This window comes from Lissotriton helveticus, chromosome 7 (assembly GCF_964261635.1).
Source record: "Lissotriton helveticus chromosome 7, aLisHel1.1, whole genome shotgun sequence".
NCBI classification, from domain to species: Eukaryota; Metazoa; Chordata; class Amphibia; order Caudata; family Salamandridae; genus Lissotriton; species Lissotriton helveticus.
The window spans coordinates 362,693,710-362,710,764 of record NC_136068.1 but is presented as its reverse complement, the minus strand read 5'-3'; the positions used below and the strand labels follow the sequence as shown (position 1 = coordinate 362,710,764).

The window sequence follows — 17,055 nt, the reverse complement described above, 5'->3', positions numbered from 1 at the left end:
GGTTTGTGATACAAAGCTACCTAAAATGCACGCCACAACCATATCTCGGAACCAGCTTCTCAGGCTCACTAAAGGAAGGCTTCTTAACCTTGAGGATGGGCATTTTACCTGTCAAACCCCACGTGCCCCCCTGGAAACGTTCATTTGCAACCACATCATGCAGATTATGTGGCGAAACCAAAGAAGATATGCTGCATCTTCTGTGTATATGCAAGTCTCTAGACCGGGAAAGGAGAGAGCTGTTAAAACCGCACATAAACTAAATGCATATCCGGTCTTGCAGACAGGCAGTGAAGGCAAGTTTTAATGGGGTCAACACCAGACTAACCTGCAGTTTTGTCCGCTTTATGAAAATTGCACAAACAAAACTTTGCGCTGCACCCTGAGCACAGTCGCCCTTGCCTATGACTCAAGTCGGTAACTTCTCGACCCGCTGTTCACCGACACAAAGTCTAGTAGATCATGATTAAATAATAGACCATTAGATCTACGGACACACGTGTTGCCTTCAATCCGGGACTCTCCCACAGCCTTCATTCGAATTTTATACCTTTACTTAATTATAATTTATGGATTTTAATTAACTGTTTGTTTTTGTACATTGACACCATGTTTTTAATGAAATTCTATATTTATGTTATATATGTATTTTATACTGCTGTGTGAGTTGCTAAGATTTTAATTAATCAAGCAATAAAGATTACCTATTGTCTTTGTTAGGTATAAGGTAACAAAAATGTTTATAACAATTATAACTTCAACATGCTGCACAGCAGGCATACTGCTCTACAACATAGCTTAACGTCATTGGCAAATCCAATAGCTCTGGCTAAACTCGAGACCTATTGACTATGCCAAGGCTTGTTCATGCACGCAGCTCTCCTTTACAAGTTAATGAAGGGTGACGACACGGATGTAAAAAATGACAATCAAAGTAATGCAAACATTAGCGAAGGTCGCAAGTCTGCCTTTTCAATCAAAGTATTTTTCATTCATTAGCGAGTTTGTGCATGTGTCTTAGGGGGAACGTGTGAATAGCAATTAGAATCCATTAATTGGTGACCAGGTCATCCGTGGATGGATGACTATATAGTTGAGTATTTACAACAGTAGATTAGGTACAAATATGTGAGTGAATGAATTAATGAAAGGGTAGCTGAGTGCATGAACAAGCGAGGAAATATAAATGAGAGCTATTCCGATAGAATAGTGGATGCAAAGAAGAATGCATAGATCATTGACTGGTGAATGCATGGAGTGATTAATAAGTGTATGAGCACATCAATGGATGAATAAGATAAGGGTGCATGGATGGGTGAGTGAGCAAGTAGAAAAGACAATGGATGCTTATTTAGGAGTGAGTGCATGGACAAATAAGTATATGGATGAATGAGTGGGTGTATGAAGGGATGACCGTGCATAAGGTTATCCTGAGTTATTGCAGTTTGTGGCAAAGGTAGCTTCAAAGTTGGTAAGATATGTAAGGGGGCAATCCAGATCAAACCGACATAAGTAAAAGTACAGAATGGGCTATTCAGGGGCTGTGTATCTGCCCCCAACTCAATTTGGGCTGATCTTCCTCTCGGTTACATGAACTATTGTCCTGCCAACTACCACTCTTCAGGAAGGAGACTTATGTATTTAAGTGCTACTGTCCGCATAACCGCACTAAAATGCTCATGTCACTATATAACTCCGCAGCCACAGCTTGACGTGCTACCCGAAGCAGTTGTTTACGAGCCTGGCCATGTTAGAGTTATGTCATTAACTAAATAAATTGGCCTGGGCCCATCTAAATAGTTTACCTTCCTTACTCTAAAGTCAGTAAGAGTTTCTCATTTTGCCTATGGATGGGTCAAAAAATGATTACACCACATGTTCAATCAAACTGTAACCTCTTGGCAGAGCGCACATAACAATTGTCACATGTGCAACTGAAAATACCATTCCATACCAAATTCAAGAAGAGGAAATGCTGTATTTACAGAGGGAGGGGACTGACATAACAGTGAAGGGGTGATACTAGGAAGTGAATGGAGAAAGTAAAAAGAATATTAGAGGAAGGGTGTGTGAGATCTTACCAATAATTAATATTGTCCTAATGAAACATTTTCAATTCTGTTTAACCACAACAAAATCATTGTTAATCATCGATTTGATACTGCTAACAAGCATCGGCAAAGCGGGTAAGTCTGGCTTGTTTGAACCACATGTTCGTGTGTGATATGCATGGCCGGCTCTAGGGCGGTGCGACTGGTGCCACCGCACCGGGTGCGGACTTCACATGGGGGCGCCTGTTTGCTAGTTTATATTGTGCTTAAAAGCACCTGCTGCCCTGTTCCTGGTGTCCAGCAATTTTCAGTCAACAATTAAAATGTCAAGAAAACTCTGGTGATTAATGTTCTTCCTGGCGAGATCGGAGTTTTGTCTCTAGAAGTTTTGACTCCTGGAAATGTTGATTCATGGTAAGATAGTGCAGAGGGTTAATATGCCTGCGTCAAAGAACATGCACCATGCAGATCACAAAGTGAATATAATGTATACAGGTCTGTGGGTTACTGCTTGTGTCAGACTTCCTTTTGTTAGTAGCAGTTTACAGTGAGCTATTAACTGTCATCAAAGAACTGTGTGCAGACTTCAAAGTATAGATTAGAGCATATGGATTTTTTCCCCCAGACTCATTATTCGAATGTTGCAAAAAGGGTTTATTTGGGTACAAATCAGTTCTTGTTATTAAAGAGAGCCCCAATACATTGTGTTACATTTTAATTTCGGAGTTTGTGCTTCTCCAGACCAAGTACTCTTCAACTATACTGCCTACCAGTATGGATGACATGTAAATCCACCCCTTGTCCTCTGTCTTATGTAACATTTACTATACACCGATTTACACACCTCTGATTGATGATCTCTATAATAATGTGTGTGTTATGTAAAGTGCTCGGACACGCTTCACTTTTATGAGTGATCCTATAAAATCTATTAAATGCATCTGAGAGAGGTTATGGAGACTGTTCAAGGGTGAAAGGGGGGAATCGGGCTTAGGTGGGCATGGGGGGGGCAAAAAACATCGCACTGGGCACCACCAGTGCTAAAGACGGCCCTGGTGATATGTCTGGATACAATAGCATAATTCACAGAGAGAAGGGACTTTAATACACGAAAATGCTTTTATTCGTGAAAATGTAACTCGAAGAGTCACATTTCACTTTAGAATGGCACTCATAACTGAAACCATAGAAATGTCACACAGAAGCCGTCTGAAAACTTGACAGCTATGCACTGATCCTTCACCAGTGTAATGTGGGGGGATATCCCAGCATACCACGCATGTTTCTATCATACTCAGTAAGAGGGGGCGCAAACAGGTGCACTTCTGTCAAGCGAGACCCCAACACGGCGCCTACAAGTCTGACTGATTGCGACAAGCAGGGAGCTACTGGACAAGCTGCGATGGTCTCAGCTGCTCAGAGGCAACAGGTGACACGGTTAATTTAAGGGGCTTTAAAAAAAATACCCATGAACGTTCTTCCAACCATTTTATTCACTAAAAAAAACGAACTAAAGGTGCACGCGTAGAAATATAGCCACGCTATTGGTCCACGAGTGTTTCTGCTTAAAGAATCGTCTTCTGGGCACTGTGGTCCACAGCACAAATGTTACCCGTAGATAACATTACTTGCAAGATAGTTGCTGAACTACAACACTCGGCAGCGCTAGACGCCTGCGCAAATGGGCTGACTTACTAGCCTACGGCAGCATGTTCTCAGACTCCAAAGCTCAGTTAAGCATTTGTTCAGTGTAAATGGTGCAGTTGTCACTACAACCCCCCACCGCCCCCCTTTAAAATGTCCAAGCTTTGATACTAAGGGTCATGAAGTTTACTATGCTTTTCGTGTGCGGTCCGCTATCATTTTAAAAATACCGATTACAGCAGACAACCTATTCAGCGGCTTAAAGACACAAAGTTGCAATGGGTTGTCCCACTGTAATCGTAAAAACATAACACAACGAGCAGCGTAAAACTCACCGACTTTGAAGGGCAGTTTATCGGACATGCTGAAGCTGTTACGGGAGAAGGAACAGAGGCAGCGTGGTTCAGAAAGTGGCTGAGGCGGGAAGGGAGTAGAGGCGGGCCAGTTCCCTTTAAGAAGCCTCTGGTCATTTGCATACAAGGTTGTTAGACACAAAAGACGGACACGTAATGGATTTGCGCTGCGAGAGTATTTTAAGTACTGGCGAAATCGCATCTTTTTAAGGCACGCTGTCACTTAAACTGAAGAGGCAATGAAAATGTGGTTTGTGCAAAATATGCGTCAGATTCAGGAGCGCGTGACAATTTTAGTATTTATTGGAGAATTTATTCCGCTGAAAATAACACACTGTTTTAGGTCAAATAGACCGGCTTTTTTATTAGTTACTTATGGAATTCTGAAAATGTCTAGGTTCCTTGACAAACTTGTCAAAATAGCAGCCACAGTTTCAAATGACCCTCCTATTGAGGCAGAAAACCTCCTGGTTAAGATGGTGGCCATTTCATTTCATTTATTCAATTCTCGTTTATGTGCACGCTATCTCTAGGGTGTACTTTGGTCCAAATTTGACAGTCGCGATTGCCCGGATAAATGCATGTCTTGGAAGGAGGGGATTTGAAACAGGGGTCTAAGTTGCATTAAAACAAGCATGGAAACGGATCCTCATTGACTGTGGGGCAGGGTCAAAGCGTGGCTGAAAAGAACAAACTATTCATTTTTAATGAGTGGATCACTCTGTTATGATGAAAACAGATGGTGGCCTACACTTGAATTGAGAGCCAACGTGGGCTATTATATCCACCCTTGACCACTACCTGTTTAAACAAAATTATCATTTGGATTACCTGTAGTTATTTTAAAATTCACCACACACCAGTCTACTCACTTGAAGCACCTTCACTCAGCCCCTCACACTTCACGTCTGCAGCATCAAAAGAACTCCGGCAAAGAGCCCGCCTGCGGGGCCAGTTGGGCATTGCAGCAATCAGACCCCCCAGGATATAGCGGCGTGGATTAGCAAATTTAGCGGCACAAAAATTGAAATTTAGCGGCACAAATATGGAAATTTAGCGGCAATTTTGCTGCATTTTATGTGGCCATTTTTCCTACAACAAACACAGATATCTTAGTTTTTTTATTTATTTAACAACATGAAGCTATGTATATTTGGTTTCTTTACAATGTAGACACTTTGGGGCAGATTTACAAGCCCCTTGCGCTGCTTTTACGCCGCCGTTGCGTCGGCGCAAAAGATCCACCCTTCCCCTCTTCATCCATCCTTTCACCCACCCCCTCATCAACCATCCATCCATCCCCTCATCATCCATCCATCCATCCATCCATCCTTCCCCTCATCATCCATCCATCCTTTCACCCACCCATCCATCCATCCATCCTTCCTCTCTATCCATCCCCTCATCCATCCATCCTTCCTCTCATCCATCCTTCCCCTCATCCATCCATCCTTCCCCTCATCCATCCTTCCTTTCATCCATCATCCATCCTTCCCCTCACCCATCCATCCATCCTTCTCCTCATCCATCCATCCATCCTTCTCCTCATCCATCCATCCTTCCCCTCCATCCATCCATCCTTCTGCTCATCCATCATCCTTCCCCTCATCCATCTTTCCCCTCATCCATCATCCAGCTACCCTTCCACCCATACATCCAGCTATTTACATTTTCTCTCCATGCTTCCCCTCTCATCAATCCATCCATCCTCTCTCATTATCCATTTATTCAATCTTTCATTCATCCATTCACCCTTTCACTAATTCATCCAGCCATTCACCCATCCCTTCACTTACTTACTCGCCGACCTTTCCATATTAATTTTGAGCTGAGCCCTTTTGAGGAGAGGCCCATCAAGAACTTCACCCTCGCTGCAGGGGCCGTTCCAGGACTGGGACAGAAGCCACCCAGGGCGGAGACAGGATCCACCACAGGGGGGGACAGGAGCCATCACAGGCGGGGGTGGACTGGAGCCACAACATGGGGGGACAGGAGCCATCACAGCCGGGGGGTGGACAGGAGCCATCACTGAGGGGAGGGCAGGAGCCATCACAGGAGAGGGAACAGGATCCACCAGGGTGGGCACAGGGGTGGGCATGCAGTATTCTAGTATCATCTTGGGCTCCTCGCCCCCTCCTGCACAAGACAACGAGAAGACAGGCTCTCTGTCCAAAATGCCACCCCCCACTGTGATGTACAGGAGATACTCTAAGAGAACTGATTGAACTGATTTTCCTCCATACTTTGTTAATCAGTGTGGGTGCGATTGTGCCATTTCTTTATTTTCTTACATTATAGACTGCATGTTTGAAGAACCGAGGTTTGCTTACAATTTAGTGACAGTAATTACGCTCTGTGAAGAGAACCACGTGCTGCCTCGGTGTAATCAGGGGTGTAATCTGGCCGAGTCTCGGATGTTTGGGGCCCTGGGTAGAAATGGAATGTGTGAGCCCGCCTGTAAATAGCAGAGACATGACGCATTCAGGGCCGTTTGCATGTGAACAGATGTCGCTGCTCCTGAACCTGCAGCCCCTCCCTCTCAGTCACCTTCGAAGCACCTCTTAACAGCTCATCAAGGGCTGGAGGTGTGAGGGTTGCCATCCCGCTGTGCCTCTCCAATGCTGCTGAGTATCTGAGGAGCTTTGGTGCAGCATCAGAGTGAAGAAGGGAGGTGGGGCGATAGCCACATAAAGCAGACCCCCCAGGATATAGCGAAAAATGCCGCGATTTCTATAAAAAATGCCGATTTCGCGGGCATTTTTGTAAAAATCGCGGCATTTTTTAAAAAGTGCCGATTTCGCGGCAAATCGCGAAATCGCGATATCCTGGAGGGTCTGAGCAATGGCCCAACGAGGAGCTGCCAGATGATGAAGCATGACACCCCTTGGGGCGAGTGAGTGCCTTTGCTCCAGATGGATCAGATCCCCTGACTTGATACACCAGGTACCTCTGACCTCTTCCTTTCCTTAGGAATTGCATACCTCTGAATGTACCTGTACCTCTGGTGGCGTGTATGCTAGACCTTCATTCGTCCCTCTTTTTGTATACTTACCTATGTACGACGGACCAGCCCCCGGACTTTACCTATATTGAAGCAGTCGTGTGACGCTTTTTTGATCAGCAAGACTTCACCTTCTCAGCTCTCTACACCTTTCGAGATATCTTCCTTTCTACAAGCAGTATTCCTCTTGACCATAATACTATGGAAGATCACCAAGCTTTGTCTCAGAAATTTTGAAAGCCACCTCACTTCTGGGACCTGATGGGAGTAGCCCCTCGGGCAGCAACAAAGAGGACTGGACGTCCTTCACATCACTTAAATGCCAACTGGTTAAAATTACACTCCATGGTACTCTGATGACAAAATTTATTTTGAATTTATATAATCTTTATTGCTTGATTAATACAAATAATTGCAATCAAAGTATCTTCACATAACATAATATTTAAAAACTGTACCACATATACTATTTAAAGATGTGCCAATACAATCATAATAATATCCACAAAAAAATCAAATCACCATACATCATTAATTACAACAACATAATATTGCACATTTTACAGTTTAAAGTGACATCGTGCACAGCATACTAATTCTCTGTATCTAACAACAAGAATAAAATACGTTAAAAAAATACTTAATTAATTTCTACAGCAGAATATTACACATGTTGCATTTTAAAGTGCTAACGCGCAGTAATTGCAGCGTCCATCATATTAAAGCAATGATGAATTGCTTCAAAGTTACTGTAACAGGGAAACCTCTAGTGTTACATTTCTAGTTATCACCCTAGCATCTTAATCACTAAGATATACAGGATATAAACAGTATGTAAACTATTAGGTCCCAGACCCATTAAAATAATGAAGCTCAAACTTATTATATCAGACATTTCTCAATTGCACTTAAAAATTTTACCAATTGACATAATAACGGAATTGATTCTCCAAATAATGACATCATTAAAGCCTGACAACCTGATCGAACCCCGATCCTCAAGAGAAATGTGGTTTCAAAATGGTACGTCGAATGTTAATCAGCTTGGGGCATACACACACTATATGTACTAATGTTTCTTGGTGCCATCCACATAGTCTACAATTAGAGTCTGGCCACTGCTTGATCCATAATTGCATGCCCTCTTTTGTTCGATTTATTCCCATTCGTAAACTTGAAAAAGTATTTTTTAACTTTGCTTAGAAATAAGTAGTCAGAATACCTCAGGGCCAACATAGCCCCCAGAGGGATGATTGTGGCCAACACCCCTCGCATTTTTCTGGAAGATCCCGTATTCAAACGTGAATGGTCACTGGTAGCATAGAAATGCACCAGGGACCTCCTTGTATTGATTAGCATCACTGCTAAGCACTTGGTTGACACCCTTATGATCAAGATCACCTTGGCTGAAAATGCCTTAAAATCTAGTACCCAGATCTCGAGATCAACAGTGAGATCAATGAGAATAGGGATTACTTGTTGAAGTGTAAAATAGACAAACTTCAAAAAGATTTCAAGAAATTTGACAAGGAGAAGATCTATCCCTATCTCAGGGAGGACTATCCAGTAAGTAACGTTACCTCCTTGGACCATAGTGGCCCCTCTTGCCAGAGAAACACGTCGCTCAATAGGAACTCCAGCTCAGGAAGTTGGGGTAATGATGAGGCTTGCCATCCGCTGTTTACACCATAACCACTTTGGTTATGGAATAAATGCATACCAGGGCCCTCCATCGATGTGAACCCAACCATATCCCATGTATACTCAGGGTCCACATCCAGTTTTTCCTTCACCCCTCTAACCCCCTTTTTTAGGCAGAGGCTGGGGCAGAGGGCGAGGAAAAAGAAGGGGAAATCAACAAAAGAGCGTTCTGAGGCAGGAACCAAAGTCAGAGACACAATGACTGACTCAAAGCTAGACCAGCCACCACAACAGAACAAACTCATAGTGAATCTATCACATAGAGTTTTATCCAATACTGAGACAGCAGTATTGCAGAAAGGTCTTGGCTCTGTGCCCACCCGCAGCGTAGACGGTTCTAAATCAATTGCAAACTCTAGCAGTTAAAAGCTTTGTTACACAACAAACCAGTAAGTGTGCCATCCGATACTGGCCTCCATAATCCCTCCACATTCACACCTACGGCAGCAAGGTACCAACTGAGATATTGACATCTGAACAGGCGGTAAACTTTCACCCCATTGTACTCCCCTTCCATAACATGTCTAGTCTTGTTATTTTAAATACCACAGAATATGATGGGGAGTGTCAACGACAATTATCTGACAGATGGTACTATTCAACAATCATGTAAGATTCTTCAAGCACATTAAGCACCACCATCAACCCCCTTGTTGCCTCTGCCGAATCACAGGGATGACTGACCAAAAACGGGGCTGAATTTCTGATCAGCAGTAATCCAAAAGTCCCCTGGTTCTACACTCTTCTAAAAATACATATGGGTGTCCTTCCTCCGCCAGGCAGATCCATTGTATCAGGCACGGGGTCTTTACTTGAGCCACTGTCCATCTTCTGTGACCACTTCCTACAACCCTTGGTCTCTAAAACCCCTTCCTTTCTAAAGGACACTGTAAATGTCCTAAACCTGATCAATTAGGCTACAGTCACAGTTGACCTGTTATTCACCCTCGACGTGGATGCTCTTTATACTAATATTCCCCAGGACTCTACATTGGAAGTGATAGAGCAGATTCTACTATCTGAGGTGTGGACATTATCCACCCCAGTTAGCTTTATCCTCAAATGGGCCACCTTGGCACTCAAAAACTATTTATTTCAATTCAAAGAACAGCTATACCATCAAGCACAAGGAACATCTATGGGAAGTACCTTTGCCCAAAGTCGTGCCTGTCTCTACATGTCTAACTTTGCGAAGGAGTTTATCTAGGGTGACAACAAGCCCTACTCCACCAACAGCACAATATGGCATTGCTACATTGACAACATACTTGTCTTCTGGCGGGGAGACATTGATACCTGTAACACCTTCTGCGAATGGATCAACACACTGGACCCTTTCGTGCGAATGTGTGCTCTGAGAACCTCCCTTTTTTGGATCTACTGATCACTATTGAAGATGTTTGCCTTCAGACCACTATGTACAGAAAGCTAATAGTTAGTAAGAGCCTCTTATGGTATGACAGCTACCATCCCAAACATCTCAGGGAAAACCTGCAGTTCAGGCAATTCCTGCGACTACACCATAACTGCAGCTCCCCCAGAGATTACGAATCTCTTTTTTTTAAAATCATAACCAGAAAGATACAAAAGGGATATACAATTACAGAAATAGTAGTTTCATTAATACATCAATAACTTACATATTTCATTCATCATTCATAAAAATATGATCATGATCCCATAAATACTTTACTATGTACAAATCTCATCGTAAGGTTTCCTTAATTAATCTTTTGCTGAGTTTATGCTACTTTCTGGATACTGCAATGGATGAGCTACTATCATCTGTTATACATAGCTATAGCTTACAGTCTCCCTAGTCTAGGGCGTATATCCCTCCGGTCTCCACTGATTACTAAAGCAAATCAAATAATTCTTCTTCCATCTCCCAAGCCACATCATCATAGGTGCCCAACTCTTATGACCCTTCTCCCTGGCCTGAAGGCCTTTACTCTTATATAGTGTGGTTTCCTAGACATGAATAATTAACAGGCGATGCAGCAAAGTCTGATAAGTAGGGGGTTCTGTATCCTTCCATGCCATAGCAATCAGTAACCGAGCCATAGCAAATGTAACAAATACAAAGTCCTTTTGTGCTACCCTTAAATTGCACCGAGTATCATACCCTATTAGCATCATAGCTGGGCTGATGGAAATTACCCTATTTTTTGCTGCCAAAAGTTCTCCATGCCGATTTTTAAAGGCATCAGTTTGCTACATGCATAAAACATATGTGCACAATCAGCCGCTCTTGTTCGGCATCTAGGACAGTTGTCATTTTCCCTCTTCCCCTAACCATACAGCTTTGCATGTGTGTAATACAGATTAAAGATTGTTTTAAAATGCTGAGCCTTCAGATTTGCTGATAGAAAGATCTTCATCCCCATTTCAATTTACAAATCTAGGTCTACCTCCCTGTCCCCCAGCTTTGCTGCCCACTTTACCTCAGTTTTCTCCAAGTCATCAGGGCGGGCTTCTATTAAAATTGAATAATAGTCCCTAATCCTACCATCCCCTTGACTCATTGTTTCCATTATTGGGATTTTTCATACGTTAAGATACCCAGAGGGCAAACTCTTAAGGCATTCCCCAATCTGTATATATTTAAATTGCCTTCTGCGGTCTATCCCTAGATTTCGCACTAAATCCACAAATGGTAAAACCATTGCATTCTTATATAGGTTAGCTATTCTACCTATTCCAGCCTATTCCCAATTTCTACCCATTGCATCATGCATCCCAGATGGAAATAGAGAGAAGCGCCATAAGGGCGTATACCTACTGTACCTTGGAATTTTTAGCAACCTCCAAGCTTTACCCCAAATCTTTCAAGCTGTCTTTATACACTTAAACTGTGTTTTTTTTGTAGTAGCTAGGTTCTAATTGTCTAAGGAAAAGCCCTTCTGCCTCTTTTCCAATAGCCAGATGATAAATATTGGGTGGATCTGGGTCATCAGTTCTCAAGGTATCTGTTACGAATAGAGTACCCATCTGTTGTAGTGCAACTGCCCAATAGTAAAACAGCAAATTTGAGACAGACCAACCCTCCCCCATCTCGAGGGAGCATCATATTTTTCAATGCTCGTTGGGTTTTTTGGTAGCTCCAAATAAAATTGGAGAAAATTGCATTCATTTTTTGCATACTCAAACTTATAGTATTAGCAGTGTAGGCCCTAGATTGCTGCACAGGTATAGTTTTCTCACTTGGTTTCTAGATCTAATATGCTCAAACGTTTTGTGACCCCACAGCTTAGCAGTCACAACAAAATACAGTTATTGATACACAAAAATTGAAAAGGAGCATAAGGTTAATCAAATCAATTTGTAAAGTACAGTAAGTCTCATGAGTCCATCAAATCCAAATATATTAATCAGGGAGTCTTTGTTCATCCAATTCACTTTATTGCAATTTTCATAACAAGCGTACATCAGCCCAGCCAACGCGTTTCGTCTAACAGGGCTTCCTCAGGGCTGTAAAACAGTTATAAAAATATATATTGATAAGCCTATATTTCAAAACTAGATTTATGTGCATATATATTTACATCATGTCATAGTAAAATATTGTTTATTAATATCACTCTTCTAAGACCCCCTGTCTATATACATTCTCATGTACCAAAGCACAGCCAATGGATAGTTTAGTTATAATCATATGTGTGTGTGCTTCCAACATTCATCAGTAAGATTGTATTCTTCACAATACCTATCAGTACTATCAATTCTATCTTTACAAAAAAACATTAAATACACCCTATTTAGCAAAATTAACCTCTCAACAATATGAGTATATTTTTCATACTATCCACTCAGTGTCAAGGTTCATGTTCATCCTCATGTTTTTCTCAAGATCTGATATTCCCATATATATTTTTATCATCTGCTTTTCTAAAGAGAAGGCTCTGTGTGGAGCATTCTTCATAGATAGCCACTGTCATTATCCATTACTTTCAATATTCATAAACAAACCATAACTATATCTTTATGTAACTCACTTTGGTAAATCTCTCCAAGGTACAGACGAGTTTTCCTTATATCAAATTTCTACTGGGTGCAAAGTATCACCAGGGTATCCTCATTCCAGGAAGTTTTAAAAGTTAATTGCCTTCTGTTGAGATCTACAAATTAATGATAACCGAAAGTAAAACACTTTCCACACCAACAATTATACCCCAACAAAACCAAAATATTCTCGGTAAAAAATATGGGTGAATATCATGAAGTTACCTCATGACATCTCCAACAACAATTTTCCTAGTTTTTATTATGAGCCTAAATGTGCCCAAAAGTTTATTGCAGTTTAGATAACAAGCGCACATCAGCCCAGCCTTGTTATAACTCTTAAATATTGGATAATAATCACCACCAATAGTTTATTCTATACAACGCCAGTGTTTAAATTACAAATTTTAAATTGACTACAATTATCATGTGCGACAGGTCAACAAATCCCTATTTACTAAGATGAATCATACTTCCCCTGTCGTGTTCCCTGTCAGCTTTCAAAATGCTGAGTCGTCTGTCTGTGTGTGTTTTGCATCCGACCCTCAATATGAAGCAAATTTCAGCCAATGGTTCGGCATTTATCAAAATTATTGCTGTAATCCATTTCCGGCTTGAAAAACTGCCTGTAATGAATTCCAATCAGGTTCCACAGGAGCGTCAGGAATCCGAAGAATATTCCACAGCCTTCCCCTACGGCCTTCCGACTCTATCAAACACTAGAGTATCGAAAGGCTCGCCAGGGGAAAACAGGGAGACAAAACAAGGAAAGGTTGGGGGAGAAATAAAGAGCTTGACGGTGGTCTTCGGAGTGGATGCTTGGCAACTCAGAATGGACTCTTGGCAACCGGTGGGCTGTAAAGAAATATACAATCTATCTAGGTTAAATACAATACACATATAAACCCTGTCTATATTATGTATATGACCACTACATACCACATTTGTTTTGTCTATGTCGCAGAACTGATATGTGGGATAATTGTAGGAGTTCGTCTTGAGCTGTTACAAAGATGACAGAAAAATAATAGTAAACACTTTCTACTGACCCTGTACACATAAGTGTCAAGAATCTAACGTATAAAACTCTCACTCGGTATAATGTAGAAAACCTCTGGAAAACATCCACTATTCTGATGGATATGACAAAGAACTGATGCCAACACCACTGATCTTTGCATGGAAATCTATGAAACAAGACATACATTCAGGTTTCTATTAGAGTCATAACATTAGCCAACATATGTATGCAGCGCATAGCGCTGTTACCGTGATTCTAAGTCGTGAAGGTTGAATTCTGCACCCCACTCAGGTCCACGCAAGAATCCCAGAACACATGTGAGGCTGGCCAAGGAATGGGTAGAAACGATGATGTGGCCAATAGGGATACAGCATGGAGTGAAGATAAAATTATGAAGGGAAATAAGTGCCCAGCCGGATGGCGGAGAACAAGCCCGGCCGCCGGGCGGAGCACCAGAGTGTAAGAAAATAAACGGAGCAGGAAAGGAACCTAACTAGCTAAGGGGCCAAAGTGCTGCCCAGCCGGACGGCGGAGAACAAGCCCAGCCGCCGGGCGAAGCGACTCAGGTAGGGGGAAGGACTGAAGAGGCGCCCAGCCGGATGGCGGAGACCAAGCCTGGCCGCCGGGCGGAGCAATAAGGATGACCAAGGACTGAGGCTGAGCCCAGCCGGATGGCGGGGAAGAACCCGGCCGCCGGGCGGGACTCCAGGAAAAGGGTAGCGTCCACGTTACAGAGCAAACTGTAACGAAACGAAAGAGGACGTCAGGAATAGAGACTCCCGCTAAACTCAAGAACACTGTGGGGAGAAGGAAAGCCGGGGTCCGCACACGAGCGCGAAGGCCGGAAACACTCCCACAACGTGATCGGAGCCGGAATCACAAAACAGGAAATCAGGCAAACAGGGACAGGACGGAACACCAAAACAACGGAGCTAGACGCAAGAACGTGAAGCGTCGCTCCGAGAGTCTTGGTGACTTAAATAGCGGTAAATTTAAAGGTGCAGTGTTGTAGGGAATTCGGGGCATGTCAGCACACTCCCCCCACAACGTCCCCCTCCAGGTTTGGGTTTGTCATGATATTTCTGATGATAGACACGTAACAGTCGAGGTGCATGAATGTTTGAAGCAGGCTCCCATGTACGCTCTTCTACTCCATATCCTTTCCAATGGATCAAGTACTGAAGGTTCTTCCCCACTCTACGGGAATCCAGTATGACCTCAACCTCATACTCTTCCGAATCTTGGAGAGTTAAAGGAGCAGGTTTCTTAGGTAATCTAGTTCCCGGTTCAACCGGTTTTAACAGCGAAACATGGAACACCGGGTGAATCTTAAATGAAGGGGGAAGTTCCAGCTTCATGGCCACAGGATTGATCATTTTTACCACCTTATAGGGGCCTATGTATTTGGGGTTGAACTTGCGTGGACCCCCCAGAGCTATATATTTTGTGGAGAGCCAAACCTCATCTCCTGGTGTGTAAATAGGTTCTAACCTCCTGTGTAAATTCGCCCCTTCTGTGTATCTCACTTTTGCCATCTCGAGACTGTCTAATGCATTCTTATGTACTTGTTGTAGTCTCTCTACTCTGTCAGTAGCGGCAGGAGTTGGACAATCAGTAGAGTGTCCTGAAGGCAACAACTTAGGGTGATAACCATAAGAACAGAAAAATGGGGTAGTATTGATAGATGAGTGTGGACTGTTATTGTATGAGATCTCAGCTAACCATACAAGCTCATCCCAGTCCATTAGGGATAGCAAAACTTGATTTCTTATGTATTGTTCAAAACACTGGTTAACCCTCTCCGTCTGTCCATCTGTCTGCGGGTGGTGGCTAGAGGACAATCGGACCTCTATCTGGAGCAAAGAACATAAACACTTCCAGAATCGTGACACGAATTGGGCACCTCTATCAGAAACCAGGACGGAAGGGAAACCATGGAGTCGGACTATCTGTTGCATGAATACAGAAGCCAATTCAACTGCTGTGGGCAACCCTCTCAAAGGCACGAAATGGTCCATCTTCGTGAATAAATCTACCACCACTAACAAAGTATTGTTCTTCATCTTAGTGAGTGGTAACTCCACTATAAAATCAAGAGACACAGTATGCCAAGGGCCAGGAGGGGAAGCCAACGGCATGAGTAGGCCCACTGGATTGAGGTGTGATACCTTGGTTTGAGCACATACATGACATGTCTTAACAAAGGATTCTATGTCTTTAAGCATATTAGGCCACCAAAAAAGGTCTCTCACTGCTTTAGTAGTTTTCTTGATACCTGGATGGCCTGCTACAGAATGAGAATGGTACCATCTCATAACCTGTTCCTGTAACTCTCTAGAGGGTAACACCACTCCCCCCTGCACACAAACCAATCCTCCCCTTGTGGAGATCTCATGTGAACCCACTAGAGTCGTCATGTCCACCGAGGCCTGACTACTCCTAACCTGTGCCAGGAAATCTTCCTCAGTCAGTATACCTCCTATGACATTTGCTCTGGGAATGATAAAGGTCTGTTCTACTACATCTGTAGGGGATTCAAACCCCAATCGTGATAGGGCATCTGCCTTGCCGTTTCTTCTCCCTGGTCTATATTGGACGGTGAAGTCGTACTCACCTAAGAATTGGGACCAACACAATTGCCTCATGGAAAGCGCCTTGGCCGACTTGATATATTGTAGGTTACGGTGATCTGTATACACTACCGCAGGATATCTGGCACCCAGTAGGTACTGCCTCCACTCTTCAAACGCCTTTTTAATGGCTAGAAGTTCCTTATCTCCCACTGCGTAGTTATATTCAGCAGGGGTGAACTTATGTGAGTAATAGGCTACTGGATGACACTCGCCTGACACCGAATCCGCTTGAGACAGAACCCTTCCCACTGCCACTTGGGAAGCGTCTACCTCCACCACAAAGGGCAGGGATGGATCCGGATGACGCAAGACAGGTGCGCTTGTAAAGGCCTCCTTAAGTAGCCGGAAAGAACTATCGGCCTCAGGAGACCATAAAAAAGGGACTCCTTTCTTCAACAAAGCCGTGATGGGCGACACAAGGGTTGAAAAGTTCAGAATGAACCGCCTGTAGAAATTAGCCAGACCCAGAAAACTTTGAATTTCTTTTACAGTACGAGGAGCCGGCCATGCCAGAACAGCTTCCACTTTGGAGGAATCCATGCGGAGGCCCCAAGGAGACACAACGTACCCCAAAAAGGGGACTTCATGCGTGTGGAAGGTGCACTTTTCTAACTTGCAATACAAGCGATTCTCCAGTAAACGTTCTAAC

At 43.1% G+C, this 17,055-nt stretch overlaps 1 protein-coding gene across 1 annotated transcript in view; it reads right to left on the bottom strand.

The window, feature by feature from the left end:
* The window catches only part of AHCY (adenosylhomocysteinase), a 194,800-nt gene extending 190,611 nt beyond the window's left edge, over positions 1-4,189 (bottom strand). The window contains exon 1 of the mRNA XM_078652177.1: positions 4,031-4,189. Coding sequence (XP_078508303.1) covers positions 4,031-4,058 — 28 coding nt within the window. The 5' untranslated portion in view covers positions 4,059-4,189. The remainder of the gene's footprint in view (positions 1-4,030) is intronic.
* Between the last annotated feature and the right edge of the window lie 12,866 nt (positions 4,190-17,055).